This window comes from Desarmillaria tabescens, assembly GCF_030435595.1.
Source record: "Desarmillaria tabescens strain CCBAS 213 chromosome Unknown EV420scaffold_35, whole genome shotgun sequence".
Classification (NCBI taxonomy): Eukaryota; Fungi; Basidiomycota; class Agaricomycetes; order Agaricales; family Physalacriaceae; genus Desarmillaria; species Desarmillaria tabescens.
The window spans coordinates 491234-506688 of record NW_026848334.1 but is presented as its reverse complement, the minus strand read 5'-3'; the positions used below and the strand labels follow the sequence as shown (position 1 = coordinate 506688).

Below are 15455 nucleotides of genomic sequence, written 5' to 3'. Positions count from 1 at the left end.
TCTTGGGCGGGCATTGAACGCGTTGTGAACCTTTGTCAAGAGCACCGACATTCATCCCCGCCGTGAACACAGGACAATGCGTCCTAGAGAAGGGCCCGGGGAAGATTGTCAGTCCGGCTTGATCATCGGTAGTCTGGACTCTAATCTGTTAGTGCAGTTTCTCAGACAACAGACACTAGTCGCAATATTTCCGCACTCTGCGACTGAGGTGAGGTGAGTTGTTGATAGTGCGGTAACGATAACACTCGAGGCATCCGTTCTCTGCCACGTCCATACCTTCCTAGGTCGACGATGGCGGGGAATTTTCCACTAGAGTCACCCCGAGTCTCTCATGAACTAGCAGCAAAAGCTACTGTCATTCATCCCGACACAAATACAGAACAGTATGTCGAGGTCCAAGCCAGTACGAAATTTTGTTCTAGAGAGGGATGCGGACAACGGGAGATTGTCGGTCTTGGCTGATCAGCAACCCGAAGTCGAATCGTCAATACAGTTTCTCAGACAACAGACACCACTCACAAGATGTTCATGTTCAACTGAGGTGAGCCGATAGTACGGTAACGTTAACGCCCAATCAAAGATACCCTTGATGCCCGCGTTCATCAAAGAGTGATCTTGCCGATATCATATAAGGCCCTGTATTGAAGCTGGCACCACGCATTCAAAGATCCATCTTCCCCTAACAAGGTCAAAGAAAAGTACGGGCTTGCAGACAAAATCCCTATGTGTGCTCATCGAGGAACTTGTAGTATGGTTCTCCCATCCCCAACACAGCACGCCTCCGAGATTGCTCTCTTCGTCACTGGCCAGCCTTCAAAAGAATGGTTGGCCAAAGCCAAGAAACAAGCCGACGACGGGGACGAGAGCGAAACCGCAACTCTCACTATCATAGGTGACGAGGGGCAATTCGCCGGATGGTCCATCCAGAAGTTGGGCGAATACCTCGTCGACAACTTTGCAGACCCAGAGTGCCCGGTGGCTTGTGGTTCGTTCGCTGTAGCAGATGAAGAGAGTGAGGAGACGGATTCCTTCCTCTTGGTCGAGTTAAGTCCCAAGTACCTCCTCGGCGATCGGAAAATCGTGATTGAAGGAACGATGCGAGTAGGACCGGAGTATGGAGTTGGAATGCCTGCGATGTTTCACGGCGGAGTAAAGAGTATTGGTATTTTTGCTGGGGAGTCTGGAGACATTCTCCGAGGATAACTGGAGTACAGAGGGCCCGCGGGAAGTGGATTCCATTCACTGCCTTTTCTGCAAGATTCCGGATAGTCTTGCAATCATCTGTAACGATAGAGAGAATCCAAATCAAGTGATTCAGAATGCAATAGTAGTACTCACTGTAGTCTCGAAATAAATCTACGAAAGGAAAGTTTTCAGTGACAGCCGATATCCGGCATGCATGCGGCTGCCTTTGACTTGACGCTCCGGCATCATCCGATTGGTTCTTGACGCGAACTACGTATCTTGGCCTCAGACCTGCACTTAGCGTAAGTGAATTTGCTGCGCCAAATTCTTTTAAGTCTGAAAATCAAAGCAGTTGCCGTTCCTTTGTATAATTACAAAGGGATATCAAGAAAAAATTCGGGGACCCGAAACTTATCGCTACAATATTGGATGACGAAGTTCAAGTTCGATATTACCATGCCAACGGGGTTTTCTGCCCCTCAGTGCTCACAATGTTCTTCTCTGGGTCTGACCATAAAGCATGCGAAACAACACATTACAAACGCTCCGGCATGACTCCGAGTTGTGAGAATGCTACTGTATGGCATCTTTTCAGCTTCTCCGAGGAAGGATCTCTGGCTTCGCATCATCTCAGCAAGTCTGCTGATTACTCAGTTCAGGATCTCAATACTACCGATGAGAATTACTTGGACTAAGTGGCATACTTATAAGCATGGGCGTTTACCTCGCTCAGTATCAAACATCCTTTCTTCAGAATGTTAATCTCCCTTATTACTCTTGATATCGCGATAGCACTTGCCAGTCTGGTCTTTCTGTGGCGTCTCTTCCGCCGAACCCGTCGCAACACACCGTTCCCTCCTGGTCCTATAGGACTCCCGTTTGTTGGGAACCTTCTTGACATGCCCGCTGAGAAGGAATGGCTGACCTTCGCTAAATGGGGAGAGAAATACGGTATTATTTTCATCATTGATAGATAGTACAACGTACTCAGTTTTTCGTCAGGGGATATAGCTTCGGTTTCCATCCTTGGGCGGCGCCTGGTCATCCTAAATTCTGCTCAGACGGCTATCAACATACTCGACAAGAAAAGTTCCATCTACTCTGATAGACCAGTCGTCGGTATGGGTGGAGAGCTCGTGGGATGGAAAAACTCCATTATTCTTATGTCTTACGGAGCACGTTTTCGTAACCACCGCCGGTCAGCTCATCAGCTTTTCGGTAACAATGCGACCATGAAGCAATTTCTGCCGATGTTGGAGCTGGAGACTCACCGCTCTCTAAAGGGAATATTTACTAGGCCTGAAGGGCTTCACGAACATATTCGAAAGTGAGTCATTAATTGCCCTGTCAGTAGCAGCATCGATAATCAATGCCTACTAAGGACTGCTGGATCCATAACTCTGCAAATATCACATGGGTACGTGACTCAAGAAGAGAACGATCCCTTCGTGGAGCTGGCAGAACGAACAATGAGCCAATTTACCCTCGCAATGGCCTCGGGTGGATTCATAGCCAATCTTATTCCATCATGTAGGTAATTCGTCACCTAACAGTGGTCTCCGCATCTGAGAAGTCCCTTGCTCTAGTAATCCGCATCCCAGACTGGTTCCCTGGAGCTGGATTCAAACGGACCGCCCGGGAGTGGGCTTCGACTCTAAACGAATTCGTGGAAAAGCCACACAACTATGTAAAGCAAGAAATGGTCAGCGCATTGATACATTTTACAGAGTCGTATCTCAAAGATGTCTAGGCAGCTGGAAAGGCGCGTCACTCCCTGACCTCGAGCCTGCTTGAAGGTGAGGTGACTGCCGAAGAAGAATTTGACGTCAAATGGCTTGCGGCAACTATATATGCTGGTCAGTAAACTCTTCATTTCCAGCACCCGGAAACTTCTCACTCGTTCTCTATAGGTGGGGCCGATACTGTAAGCTTTTCTTCTCTTATCCAATGTTTGGTCCGACCTCGGATTTAGACCGTTGCATCTATCTACGCCTTTTTCAAAGCAATGCTTCTGTATCCTGAAGTCCAGGCAAAAGCACAAGCGGAGATTGACGCGGTGATCGGGGACGACAGGCTACCACGATTCGATGACAGGGAACGCCTCCCATATGTCAATGCCCTAGCCGTCGAAGTCACCAGATGGCACGCTGTAGCACCTGTAGGTAAGCATCGGATGCATCCATGTTTCCCTGGATTCTCACCGACATTTTTCACTTAGGCCTTCCTCATTGCGTTTCTGAGGATGATGTTCAATCCGGCTATTTCATTCCAAAGGGATCCTTGGTCTATGCAAACATCTGGTATGAAGATGTCAATCCTGTCTGAAACCTAGCGTCATGGCATATCACCTACAGGAAAATGCTTCACGATCCTGCAGTATACGATCAACCATTCGAATTCAAGCCGGAGAGATTCATCAGGACAGGAAATAAGGAGCCGGAATTTGATCCTTATAAATTAGCGTTTGGATTCGGACGACGGTGGGTCTTCTTCCTAAGTCTTTTCTATTGATATCTCATAAGCTTCTGTAGGATATGCCCAGGTACAATCTCGCAGCTCGTGACTAGCATACATGTTGATGCAGAATCCAGGCAGAGTTCTAGCCGACGCGTCAATATTTATTTCATGTGCTATGGCCTTGTCTGTCTTCAACATATCTACGTATTCTGAAAACGGCGTTACATTCGAACCAGACACGAAACATACTGCAGGCTCCATCAGGTAAGAGCTTAGTTCTGTTGTGTTTTGGACGGCATTTCTCAAATGTTCCTGGCGTTTATATCTAGCCATCCGACGCCATTCAAATGCAAAATCGAAGCTAGGAGTGAGAAAGCCTTAGGACTTATCAACGAAGAACGATTTGAGTGAGCCTAATCGGTGTTGACGATCGTAGCCCCTAGCGAAGAACTATTTTCCACTCTTCTATCCGCATGTAGAGGAAAGCTACCCGGTCTCAGCCAATTCGAAAGAATTCTGAACTCAGGCAATTCAGAGTTGAGTAGCAGCACTCGCCGTATTAGTCTCGACACAAATCTATCATTGCTTAATCTTGCCGAGAAATCTTCAGTGATGACCGACGTCCAGCAGCCATGAGTGCAGCTTCGATGCTGCAGCTGTGCTCAATGTTTCGGTGTCTTCCTATCAGTCCTTGATGTGAATCATGTATCTTTACGAATGGCCCTCGGGCCTGCGTGAGCTGGAGATGCTCATATGACTACGAAATGCATACTCTCGCTTCTGATTTACACAGAATGCAACTTCTAGCGGTGCAGTGGCCGAGAGGGTTTTCTACTAGACCTTTGCCACGTTCAATTTAGCTGTATTTTGATGCGATGTATGGACTATACTCAAAGCCATTCAAGCCTACGAAACAAAACCAGATGCCATTTCTTCATGCAGTTGCAAAGGGATCTCAATCGGAGACCGGCAATTTCTGCTACTGGATAACGAATTGTGGTTGAACGATTTTGATCGACTACAGGTGCGGACCAGGGGGCCGGTCGGATAGTAAGAGCGACTCTGACAGTGCATACACCCTTGAAGCCGTCGTCGGTGCAATTGCGACAAAGTGGTAGCGCGGTCACATTGAACTCTTGAAAGCTTCCCTTTTGTAAGACCTTTAAAACCAGCAGAATTGGAGTGGGACAGAGAGAAAACACATGTACGAGTATCAAACTTCAAGTCATACGAGTGTGACGCTATAACTTGGTGACCGATCCATCGCTAATAAGAGCAAAGGTTCGGATTCCGTGTGTAAATACATCTCATTTATGTCTTCGGAGTGCTCATACGCTGTGCTTCTACTGGAACTTTCGAGTTCGAGAATCCTGGTTGAAGCAATCAGGAAAAGGCTTGATCATAAGGTAGTTACATACCGACAGAAAGACTGTTGCGTCGATAAATAGGTCTTCAGTTGGCGGCAAACGAGATTACAATGTCAACATACATTCCTAATCAAACCGTTCTTCGTTGATAAGTCTTGAGGCTTTCTCGCTTCTAGCTTTAATGCTGCACTTGAACGGTGTCGGATGGCTGAATGGAAACGAAAGACACAATGAAAAATAACACTACAAAACATGGTGAAACCGATCTCTTACCTGATAGTCCCTGCAGTATGTTCCGTATCCGGTTCGAATGTGACGCCATTTTCAGAATATTTCGAAATAGTAAAAACCGATAACGCCATAGCACAGGAAATAAATATGGACGCGTCAGCTAAGATTCTACCCGGGATCCTGCATCAAAATGTATGTTAGTCACGAGCTGCGAAATTGTACCTGGGCAGATCCTACGAAACATTATGATAAATCAAAGGAATGATTCCAGACAAAGGACTCACCGCCGACCAAATCCAAATGCCAATTTACAAGGGTCGAATTCCGGCTCTCTGCCTTCGGTTCGAATAAATCTCTCCGGCTTAAATTCGAATGGTTGATCATATACCGCAGGATTGTGAAGCATTTTCCTGTAGATGGTATATCCATGAGGTTAGGCTCCAGAGGGGATCGATGTCCTCATACCAAATGTTCGCATAGACCAAGGAGCCCTTCGGAATGAAATAACCGAACTGAACATCGTCCTGGATAGCACAGTGAGGAAGGCCTGAGTGTGAAATGATGTTGAGAATCCAGAGAAATGCAAATGCATTTGATACTGACCTACGGGACCTACGGTATGCCATCGGACGACTTCGAGCGCTAGTGCATTGACATACGGAAGGCGCTCTCGGTCGTCGAATCGGGGTAACCGATCATCGCCGATCGCCGCGTCGATCTCTGCTTGTGCTTTCGCCTGAACATCGGGATACAGAAGCATCGCTTTGAAAAAGGCATAAATAGATGCAACGGTCTAAACCTCTGGTCAGGCCAAGTGTTAGATGAGGAAGGGAAAAGCTTACAGTATCGGCCCCGCCTATAGAGGAGATGACGAGACTCAGAGTGTGATACTTAGTGAATAATTTACTTACCGGCATAAAGAGATGCTGCAAGCTATTTGATATCGTACTCTTCCTCGGCAGTCATCTCACGTTCAAGCTGACTGGAGGCCAGGGAACGACGAGCTTGCCCGGCAGCCTATACATCTTTGAAGTACGGCTCAGTATAAAGTTAATTCGCCTACCATTTCCTTCTTTACATAATTATGTGGCTTTTCCACGAAATCGTTTAGAGTTGAAGCCCACTCTCGAGCGGTGCGTTTGAATCCAGCCCCAGGAAACCAGTCTGGAATGTGGAGCTTCTTAGAGACGGAGAGAATCATAGAGATCACAGAGCCCTACATGTTGGGATAAGATTGGCAAAGAAGCCGCCAGAAGCCGTTGCGAGAGAAAACTGGTTCATTGTTCGTTCTGCCAGCTCCACGAATGGGTCATTATCTTCTTGGATCACATATCCATACGAAATTTGTAAGATGATTGCGCCGGCAGTCCTTAATACGCGTCAATTATCAGTTCCGTTTCTGATAGAGTATTAGAAAATGGCTCACTTTCGGATGTGTTCCGAAAGTCCTTCAGGTCGAATGAAGATTCTTTTTAGGGAACGACGCGTCTCCAACTCCAACATCGGCAGAAATTGTTTCATGGTCACGCCTTTGCCGAAGAGTTGATGCGCTAATCGGCGACCATTGCGAAAACGCACCCCATATGGCATAAAAATGATGGAGTTCTTCCACCCGACGAGCTCGCCGCCCATCCCGACGACCGGTCTATCAGAGTAGATAGAACTTTTCTTGTCGAGTATGCTGATCGCCACTTGAATGGAATTTATGATGACCAAGCGGCGCCCTAGGATAGAAACAGAAACTATATCGCCTGGCAGAAAATAAAGAGTTAGTACTCATGGTTTCTTGATGAAATGCATACCGTATTTCTCTCCCCATTTAGCGAAGGTGAGCCATTCCTTCTCAGAGGGCATATCAAGGAGGTTATCAATGAAGGGGAGCCCTCTGGGACCCGGAGGGAGTGGGGCATTTCAGTTGTTCAGACGAAAGAGGTGCCACGCAAAGATCGCATCAGCGAATTGGACAAAAATATATATGCCCGTATAAGCCCGTGGCAAAGGTCAAAATGCATGGCAAGGTCCGAAATAATTGCGCGAGCCTTATATGCCCATATGAAGCGTGAAGAATTGATAATCCTCCAAGTATGGTTATGAGTGTTTCCAATGTCAGTAATGCATGTCAAGCTTCGCAAGGTACCAGCACAATTACTTGATGTCATATGAAAGTATGACATGAGCAACATCTTAAAGTGAGTTCATAACACCTAGTAATCTTCGGGTGGCCTGCTGTATATACTATGCATATTTTCACTCTTAGAGACTTGGAGAGACTTGAAATAGCATATTTATTACTACCATAAAGAGAATACAGGTGCGTATATACGTTTAATGCTGTGCCTGTTTATATAGATGGACTCGAATTTGTTCTAACTTCTCCCCCGCTCCCCCCTCTTCGCTGCCAATCGCTTTCCAGAGCTGTCGTTGGGAAGGAACTTGGAAATTCAAGTCTTTCCAACCTTGAAAATGCTACTAGGAAAAAGAATGTCAGTGCAACCCCGCAACATATGAGAGAATCACCTCAATTTGTTGGACCTTCTCATCCGCGATACCTCGGACGCTATTAAAGGGCAACGTCACACGAGAAAGTACATACCCCATCTGCTTGAACTCCCTAAGATGATATACGGTGCCAATCCCAAGGAGAGAGCTATTCTAAACTCACCGATGCTTGGCTCAGGTGCCCCTCAATACGACCGCTTCTTCCTCCAACTCTACAATACGTCGCTTCAGAAGAGCAACGTTTGAACTTGATGCATTGATGGCTGAGAGGATCTTGGTAGGTTGGGAGTTTGCGATTCTTGGAGAGATGGTGGCATGTTGCTTGAGATGCTAGCGTTGGGCCTTGACTTGTGACTGTATTTATGTTGAAAACTATTCTAGCTCCGAGCTCGGAAGAAGAAGTCCACATCGGAGAAGAACGGGTCTAGAGGAAGGGAGACCTTGTGGGTCTGTGTCTGGCCCAATGGGCCAGGGGCCTCCACGAGGAGAAGGAAACTGAGTTGAAACGAACCAACGAACCGTGAGCTATCATGTGGTGCATCACAGCCACCATGACGCGTCGATCTGGTGATCGCGAGTTGCTATCCTCCGACTCGGAATCAACTTGCACCACTAGTCGCATGCTCAGTTTTTCATAAAATGCACCACATCACTTTTTATCATGTAAGCTTCCCCTTTCTCCTGTGTTCCCACAGAAGCGGGGTGTGGCCGAAAAATCAGTACACCCAAAGGACCCTCACTTCGCAAGAATCGCTGCGAAGTCGGTATTCGACTAGTGGGCTCAGGTAAAGCTAGACAAGTCTCCACACACAAAATGGGGACAGATAGACACTAGATTATGGAACTGTCATGGACGTACACACATAGGGAAATGATGGCAAGGATCAGAGCTCTGAAGGCAGTAGGGATGAGAGACTTTGTGAAGAATGCACCAATTCTGGTGGACCTGCGGAGTCAAGCTACCATGATGTCAAAGATATAGGGGTCTTCTGATATGTATTATATTTATATGTCACGCCTAAGAGACAAATACAATCGCTACTGCCATTTTACAATCAATCTGTGCAAGCTAGACCGCATATTATTGAGCTTATGGTAGCAATATATGAGTCGGAAATAATTTTATGCAATCTTGAAGGACATGTTATTATTATGTAGGTTTCTAATGGCGTATGAAAAGGTCGCAACATCGTGCCTTGGTTACATGGACCCATAAGGCCTTGACAAGGCGGATAAGAATTACGCCGGACCGTGGTCGGCGTAACCCCCGGCAATTTTTTTCCCGATCTGCTGATGGCCCTCATACCAGCAAGCGCTATCGTAATATCAAGAGGAATGAGAGCTTAGCATTCTGAAAGGAAGTTGCTTGATAATCTACGAGGAATCCCATGCTTATATGTGTGCCGCTTAGTCTAATAGATTCCCGTCGGTAGTATTGAGAACATGAACTGGGTCCAGGGTAATCAGGAGACAACGCGAAGCACGAGAGATCCTTCTGCCAGAGAAGCTGAAAAGATGCCATCCTGCCGCATTTGCGACGTGCTGCTTTCGTACCTTTTCTGGTCAGAGCTAGAGAATAATGTTGCCCAGAAGCAGCAGAAACGGTCGATGATTATGGTCCAACGTTGCGGTGCGAATGCTCGACCCTATCCAAGCCAGTGTTACATTGTCACAGTCACACACGCGATGGTGACAACGCAATCCCTTCGATTCTTTCCGTACCACTACATTTGCTCATCATGGTTGCTCTCATCCAACGCCCTGCTCCCACATTTAAGGCTGCTGCCGTCGTCGATGGTCTCTTTGAGGATGTCTCTTTGACAGACTACCTCGGCCAATGGTATGTGTCCTCCAGAAAATTTCGGCTAAACTTATTTTTTTCCCCTAGGGTTGTTCTCTTCTTTTACCCTATGTACACACTTTCAAAAATATATCCTGAGCACGACGAGGCTGACGATAATGACCAGGGACTTCACCTTTGTCTGTCCGACTGAAATCCTAGCCTTCAATGACGCCCTAGCTGAATTCAAGGCACTGGACACTAAAGTTCTCGGTACGCGCATTTCTTTCGTCAACAAAGTCCACCTTTTCATTTGCGTGTCGTATAGGTGTCTCTACCGATTCTCAGCACTCCCACTTTGCTTGGGCCAACCAGCCCCGCAAGGAGGGTGGTCTGGGTCCCGATCTCAAGCTTCCCCTCATTGCCGACCGAAACATGTCCATCTCTCGCGATTACGGTGTCCTTCTCGAGGACGAGGGTATTGCTCTCCGTGGACTCTTCATCATTGACCCCAAGGGTATCCTCAGGTATGGCGCCACCCTTACCTAAAGAAAAAATCTTTCTTGACAACCCGTCGCCAGGCAAATCACTGTCAATGACCTGCCTGTCGGTCGCTCTGTCGACGAGACTATTCGCCTCATCAAAGCATTCCAGTTCACCGTGTGTCATCCAAATATATTTCTGTCCTGATTCACCGTCTCACGTTCATATACAGGACAAACACGGGGAAGTTTGCCCCGCCAACTGGCATGAAGGTGACAAGACTATGAAGGCTGATCCCAAGGGTTCCAAGGAGTACTTTTCGGCGGTGGGTGATGGTCCCAACAAGCGTGCCCGTCAGGCTTAATTGCAGTTAGACGTATGGAGGCAGCGGCACCAAGAGGAAAGCAAATCTGATAGAACCATAGAAGATAGAACTAGATCAACCTTTATCTCAACTCGACATTTTCTTGATCAGCCCGTGCGTAGCTTTCTATTCCTTTGAGAGGTTTTTTGTGTGTTGGTTTTATGGTTATCCTTCTATTGTATATCTTCACGGCTCTGCCGCAAAATATCGCAGCTGTTGTTCCCTGCTATCCATATCAATGTCATCGCTCTTGTTAATATTTGCTGTTATGCAAGCTTCTGATGGTCCCGACACCAACCCTGAAAGAATTGTCTTAGCATATTCTTCGAGAAGGTGTTCGAAGCTGCCGCAACTCATACTGTCTGTGTTTACCACACCTTCGAAAAAAAGTCCGTTCGATGACAAGCAGGGCGTTCATTGTTACAATAATAAATATTGATATTACAACATCATAGACCTAACTTTTCAATTGCCTGTCTCGCAATGTCATACCGCATCAAACTTATCATCAGTTCTAAGGCCATCATACGATATACGCCGGGGCTTGTCACTGATTGTACTGCTCCCTTCAACGATGCTCCTAGTAGAGTCCAGCTGATCTGGACCAGAAGAGTCCGTCCTCGTCTGTACACCTATCCTCAAAGTATTGAGGGGATACGACGCCGTCGTGAGGATATCATCAGGGCTTCGGACCGCCGCCCTTACCGCCCATTCATGTGTCGTTTGCTGGAACGTCTGGATGGCTACGTCTAGCGTTGATCGCAAGCACACGAGAGTGATGATCAGCGTGGGATAGATAGCCTATCGACAAATGTGGTTAGGCACGAGATGAGGGGAAATATGGACACGGTCGTACCGTCAACTGCGATAGAATATCTATCACAGGGTAGATGCCGTTGGTCCCGCACGCGTAAGTGATGATAGCTACAAACTGATTGATTTACTCGAATCGGTCGACCCCAAAGTCCGAACAAATTAAATGCACGTACCCAAGTACAAGAATAGAAGACGCCAGATTCAATTAGAATAGCGAGGATACCATTTTGCCTTCGGAATCTTGTCATGAGCGTCTCGCCCGTAACAGATCGGATAAACTTATTGTGTGACCTTGACGCAAGTGATGTGAACATAAACTTCGGCAGCTGCGGTGACATTCGAACACACACCATGTGCGGTATGCAACGAGCGATGTCGCCCAGAGGTTTGTTGTCAGCGTCGAGCTGATGAACGTGATGGCCCAAGTGCTTAGAGTGGGATTATCGAAGACAGTAATCCCTGGGGGAGCCCTGGTGTATGCCCGGATTATACCGACAGCAGCAGCTTGGTTCTATCGTTAGGGCCACATAGTAGGCGAAGAGCTGTGGCTTTGTGCTCACCAAGTGTCCCCGTGAGAAGGGTACCAGACGTAAAGATAACCCACCATTTCCGACCCCACAATATCCAGGCCCTCCATATGACAATTCCATCCCCGATAATGATCTACGAAGTATTCGCTTTTAATGGGCTCGGGTAAGATAGCATAACGAGGCATACATTGACAGCTTCCAGCGAAATTTGAGAATATATATTCGGTGAAGCGTTGTCTTCCCAGACTGTGGGGTCATCTGCAGCGTGTCGATAGAGAAACGCGTGGAAGTTCTGTTCGAAGCTGATCGCCATATGTGAGGTCGCTACTACCCACATCACGATGTTCAGCACGGTCATCACGACAATGACAGCGGTTCTCTTTCTTTTGAACCTACGACGGAATTATCAATGTAAGCACGAAATACATGTGTGGAACCCACAGTAGCAGATACATCGATACTAGCCAGAGAGCGGTGTACATTCCTGGATATTCCTTTATGAAGGCTTCTCATATGGATGCGATTGGCGAGAACGCACCATGCAAGAAGACTTCGCATCCAAGAGCGATGAAGTACGCTTCGGCAAGCGATAGCGACATCTTGACACACTATTAGCAAGCTACGCGGAGGTAGGGAGCCTCTTGCAGTGGAAAGCTGTAGGTAGCCTTCTTTAAAGCGGATCGCCTCTTCATGACAGAAGCTCTGGCAGGTGGAATGAAGGACAAGTTAGACGCCTGACCCAACAATAAGTGTACAGCATAATTACTGAATGACCGATGTCAGTGATGGGCCCTACAGCCTCGGCGGACTTCAGTATGTGAAGTTCATGTAGTTTGAAACTTGCATACCCTGTTGTTGTGTGGATGTTGTTTTTGAGAACCCTCCCAAAGGTATATCTGTAGTATGTAACACAGCTATAGAAGCATTGTTATCGTGGATTGTGAAGAACGGCCGTGTCATTTCCGTGATTCGCGAATATCTGATCTTCTGATCTTCGAGCATACGCACGCATATATCATAGCATAAGTCCTTGGGGTTGTCCTGATGTGGATAGCAATAGCAGAGGGAGGAAAAAGTTCTGTCCTCTAACCTTGGCCTTTTTCCGGATGGTCGAGTGCAAGGTCGTCGGAAAAAGGCCCGATAGTGCATGTAGGAATCTGTCATGCGTGCATTACGTTGAGATCGGCAAGTAGAGGTAATTTCGTTGATCTGAGATATGCTGTACTTTCTATTCTTGATCACTTTGATGAACGCAGTGAAACGGTGCCCATCTGGAAGACGAGAGACTTTACTCATGATGACTAGCAGCCGGATATACGTCTAGTCTGGAGTCGCTGTTATTACGAAGCGATCAAAGAATGGCCAGCACAGGAACAGTTCTGCGAATCTTCCAGTACCTCTTTCACGCAAAAAAAGGTTTTAGATGACAAGGAGTGATATTTCTAATACCGGCCCTATGCAAGGATATTAGCTCTCGTCCATACCAGGTGAGGCAAGCTGAAATATTCTCGAAGCTCGACTTGAATTGAATTACCGCGCTCGTGCCACGAGCCAACAAGTCTAGACGTTGGTATAATTATATCCAGGCACTTGTAATCTTCAATGACAGTTAGAATAATGGTGGCCTGGATATTCTATGATTTACCTACCTTTGTCGCAAGCGGTGCCACTATGATCCACTGTCCTTTTACTAAATATCAAGCTATACGACGCTATTAAGTATGGAAGCGATTTCCGATGGAAGAATCACCCACTTCGAGGTTAGAATGAGCACATATATCCATTTTTGCGTGTACTCGAGACCAAAGGTGTTCATCGCTGGCCGCACAATTCGCAGTTTCTCTCCTTGATTTCGAGGCGCCACGGTGACAACAACACCGTCATTCTTGGGTATCACTACGTTCTCTATCATCCACCACTAGACCCTGGGGCACGGCGTGGATGACCTTGACGCGTCCATACTATGGCTATATCATTCGAAAATGCTAGTATCGACGAGCTCCACGACATGGAGGTGTAATCTTAATTCTTCAAGAATTCTTGGAAGACGCTTGGCTTCAGACCAACACCGTTTCCTGTGATAAGCACCTCCAATAAGAAATCTGGACAGATTCGGAGGACGGGAAGCTCCCACCAAGGTGTATCTGAGATTAGCATATTTGAGAGGATGAGGTCCCGTCGAACCGCCTTCCACAGGGTAACAGCACAAGGAGATCAGCTATGCAAACGCCAGTCCCCTTTGGAACTGCTAGAAAAAATTTAAGCCCATGTTATATTTGGGCTCCGTCGTTAAGGCATGCCGGCAGAACTGAGCCGGATTTCGGCGCCGCGTTCACTTTGCGATGCCGGGTTGCTTCATTTGTGCTTCATACTACCACATAAAGCTTGTCAAGGTCCACATCAGGGGCAGAGCCTGCTACGTTTATCTACTGCTAATCTTCTTGAAAATACAAATGCAAATGTATCAACTTTGAACTGATCTAAAGGAAAACATCTAGCAGAAACTAAGCAGTGCACACTGATACAATGATTGAGAGGGCTGCCTATGAAGCTTTTACTCAATTCTGCATCAACAAGTCATCTCAGCAGCAGCTGGATAGTGCTGATCGAAAACGGCTCGCTCGGTGGCGGCTGCCGCCGCTACCAGCTCGCATTTTCTCTCAGAACGCCTAACTCCTTGCGATTATAATTCCAGAAATTCTCCAGTAAGAAATCTCATTTTACCTATGACCTGGTTGAAAAAGACTCGCTCGGTGGTGGCTTCTGCCACCACCAGCTCGCATTTTCTCCCAGAATCTCGGGTGGGAATTCCGAACTGAATGGAAGTTCGGCCGAGCAATTCCGCGGAGAGCGTGATAGTAACAAAGAGTAACATATAAGCAGTGACAGACAAAGCAACAGCCACACCGAATTCCTGACTTTCAAGGAAATTTATTTCTACATTCTCGCGTTAAATTTCCATATTTAGAATTCCTCGTGACATTCGGGACGGCCCCGGCTTAAAATTTCGGCTACCATGATTCCTCGTTAAGACCTACTACTAACGTAGCAGGAATTAGTCGTTCGTTCTCCCGGATCGTCATTATCCTCGAATCTGCGTCTGTCTACCACACTGTACGCATGAGCAATATTCCATAGGAACACGATGTCGGCAGCTTCGTCAATACCCTCCGAAGACTTCGACGAAGGATTAGCCAGGCGATGTATCTACTATCTACCATAGTAGACTTTATCATGTCACTTGATATGCTTTCGCCAGCTGTCTCATCCTGTGACATTGCTCTACTTGGGGCGTACAATTTTCCTCGCACCCTTGTCCCGAAGAGCTTGCCATTAGCGCTCGAAATGAAATTGGAAGAAATTCTCTCGCAGCAAAGGGGGTTAAATTTCAGAGCTTTAACCCATCAGAACATGGTGCCGTAGCTCATTTATTGAATATATACAGCGCATTTGAAGGTACGTCTGCTGTTTCCTGCGACATAGATCCCAATTGCTGACAAGCACGCACATAATTTCAAAAGGCAGGAATGTTCGCTATTTTTCCTCATGGGGGAGGCGAGTATATCTTTCCTGAATGGTTTCCTGAGGAAGAAGGCGGCCGTGTCTTGGTGGAGACCCGCGTGGAGATCTCCGATATTCAAGACTTCTCCACTTTACTTGCTATCAATGCTATGCGTAATTAGTTTGAGAAATCCGGTCCTGCTTGTTTCGTTGGTACTGATTTCTACAAGCAACGAATGTAC

The 15455-nt window shown here is 46.9% G+C and overlaps 4 protein-coding genes across 4 annotated transcripts; 2 read left to right on the top strand and 2 right to left on the bottom strand.

Annotated features, from left to right (window-relative positions):
- Positions 1-1448: 1448 nt before the first annotated feature.
- Positions 1449-4242, top strand: EV420DRAFT_1312302 (cytochrome P450). The gene is made up of 13 exons (XM_060468592.1): positions 1449-1487; positions 1538-2136; positions 2188-2512; positions 2567-2715; positions 2772-2887; positions 2936-3041; positions 3096-3109; positions 3158-3347; positions 3404-3485; positions 3540-3665; positions 3717-3727; positions 3777-3906; positions 3972-4242. The coding sequence occupies exons 2-13, from the start codon at positions 1941-1943 to the stop codon at positions 4051-4053; spliced, it is 1527 nt and encodes a 508-aa protein (XP_060327460.1). The 5' UTR covers positions 1449-1487; positions 1538-1940; the 3' UTR covers positions 4054-4242.
- Positions 4243-5135: 893 nt separating this feature from the next.
- Positions 5136-7094, bottom strand: EV420DRAFT_1621927 (cytochrome P450; the record flags this gene model as incomplete). Its single annotated transcript, XM_060475751.1, has 12 exons — positions 5136-5217; positions 5283-5400; positions 5463-5473; positions 5525-5650; positions 5706-5787; positions 5844-6033; positions 6113-6116; positions 6190-6257; positions 6304-6404; positions 6461-6609; positions 6667-6991; positions 7043-7094. The coding sequence occupies 12 exons, from the start codon at positions 7092-7094 to the stop codon at positions 5136-5138; spliced, it is 1308 nt and encodes a 435-aa protein (XP_060327459.1).
- A 2348-nt stretch (positions 7095-9442) lies between these two features.
- Positions 9443-10616, top strand: EV420DRAFT_1562559 (peroxiredoxin). The gene is made up of 6 exons (XM_060473902.1): positions 9443-9579; positions 9628-9651; positions 9707-9792; positions 9848-10046; positions 10101-10179; positions 10235-10616. The coding sequence occupies exons 1-6, from the start codon at positions 9479-9481 to the stop codon at positions 10364-10366; spliced, it is 621 nt and encodes a 206-aa protein (XP_060327458.1). The 5' UTR covers positions 9443-9478; the 3' UTR covers positions 10367-10616.
- Positions 10617-10756: 140 nt separating this feature from the next.
- On the bottom strand, positions 10757-12505 carry EV420DRAFT_1562552 (uncharacterized protein). The gene is made up of 8 exons (XM_060473901.1): positions 12420-12505; positions 12154-12366; positions 11900-12104; positions 11743-11845; positions 11533-11686; positions 11356-11473; positions 11223-11297; positions 10757-11167 (listed from the first exon to the last, which is right to left on the bottom strand). Exons 2-8 carry the CDS (start codon positions 12192-12194, stop codon positions 10853-10855), a joined length of 1011 nt encoding a protein of 336 aa, XP_060327457.1. The 5' UTR covers positions 12195-12366; positions 12420-12505; the 3' UTR covers positions 10757-10852.
- Between the last annotated feature and the right edge of the window lie 2950 nt (positions 12506-15455).

Excerpts from the sequence above, each read along its gene's own strand:
- EV420DRAFT_1562559 (XM_060473902.1), top strand. The coding sequence starts at position 9,479 with ATGGTTGCTCTCATCCAACGCCCTGCTCCCACATTTAAGGCTGCTGCC. Across the intron at positions 9,652-9,706 it reads GTTCTCTTCTTTTACCCTAT|GGACTTCACCTTTGTCTGTC; the intron begins GTACACACTTTC and ends GATAATGACCAG. Across the intron at positions 10,047-10,100 it reads GACCCCAAGGGTATCCTCAG|GCAAATCACTGTCAATGACC; the intron begins GTATGGCGCCAC and ends ACCCGTCGCCAG.
- EV420DRAFT_1562552 (XM_060473901.1), bottom strand. The coding sequence starts at position 12,194 with ATGTACACCGCTCTCTGGCTAGTATCGATGTATCTGCTACT. Across the intron at positions 11,474-11,532 it reads CTCGTTGCATACCGCACATG|GTCACACAATAAGTTTATCC; the intron begins GTGTGTGTTCGA and ends ACTTGCGTCAAG. Across the intron at positions 11,168-11,222 it reads ATATTCTATCGCAGTTGACG|GCTATCTATCCCACGCTGAT; the intron begins GTACGACCGTGT and ends ATTTGTCGATAG.
- EV420DRAFT_1312302 (XM_060468592.1), top strand. The coding sequence starts at position 1,941 with ATGTTAATCTCCCTTATTACTCTTGATATCGCGATAGCACTTGCCAGT. Across the intron at positions 2,888-2,935 it reads ACTATGTAAAGCAAGAAATG|GCAGCTGGAAAGGCGCGTCA; the intron begins GTCAGCGCATTG and ends AAAGATGTCTAG. Across the intron at positions 3,907-3,971 it reads CATACTGCAGGCTCCATCAG|CCATCCGACGCCATTCAAAT; the intron begins GTAAGAGCTTAG and ends GTTTATATCTAG.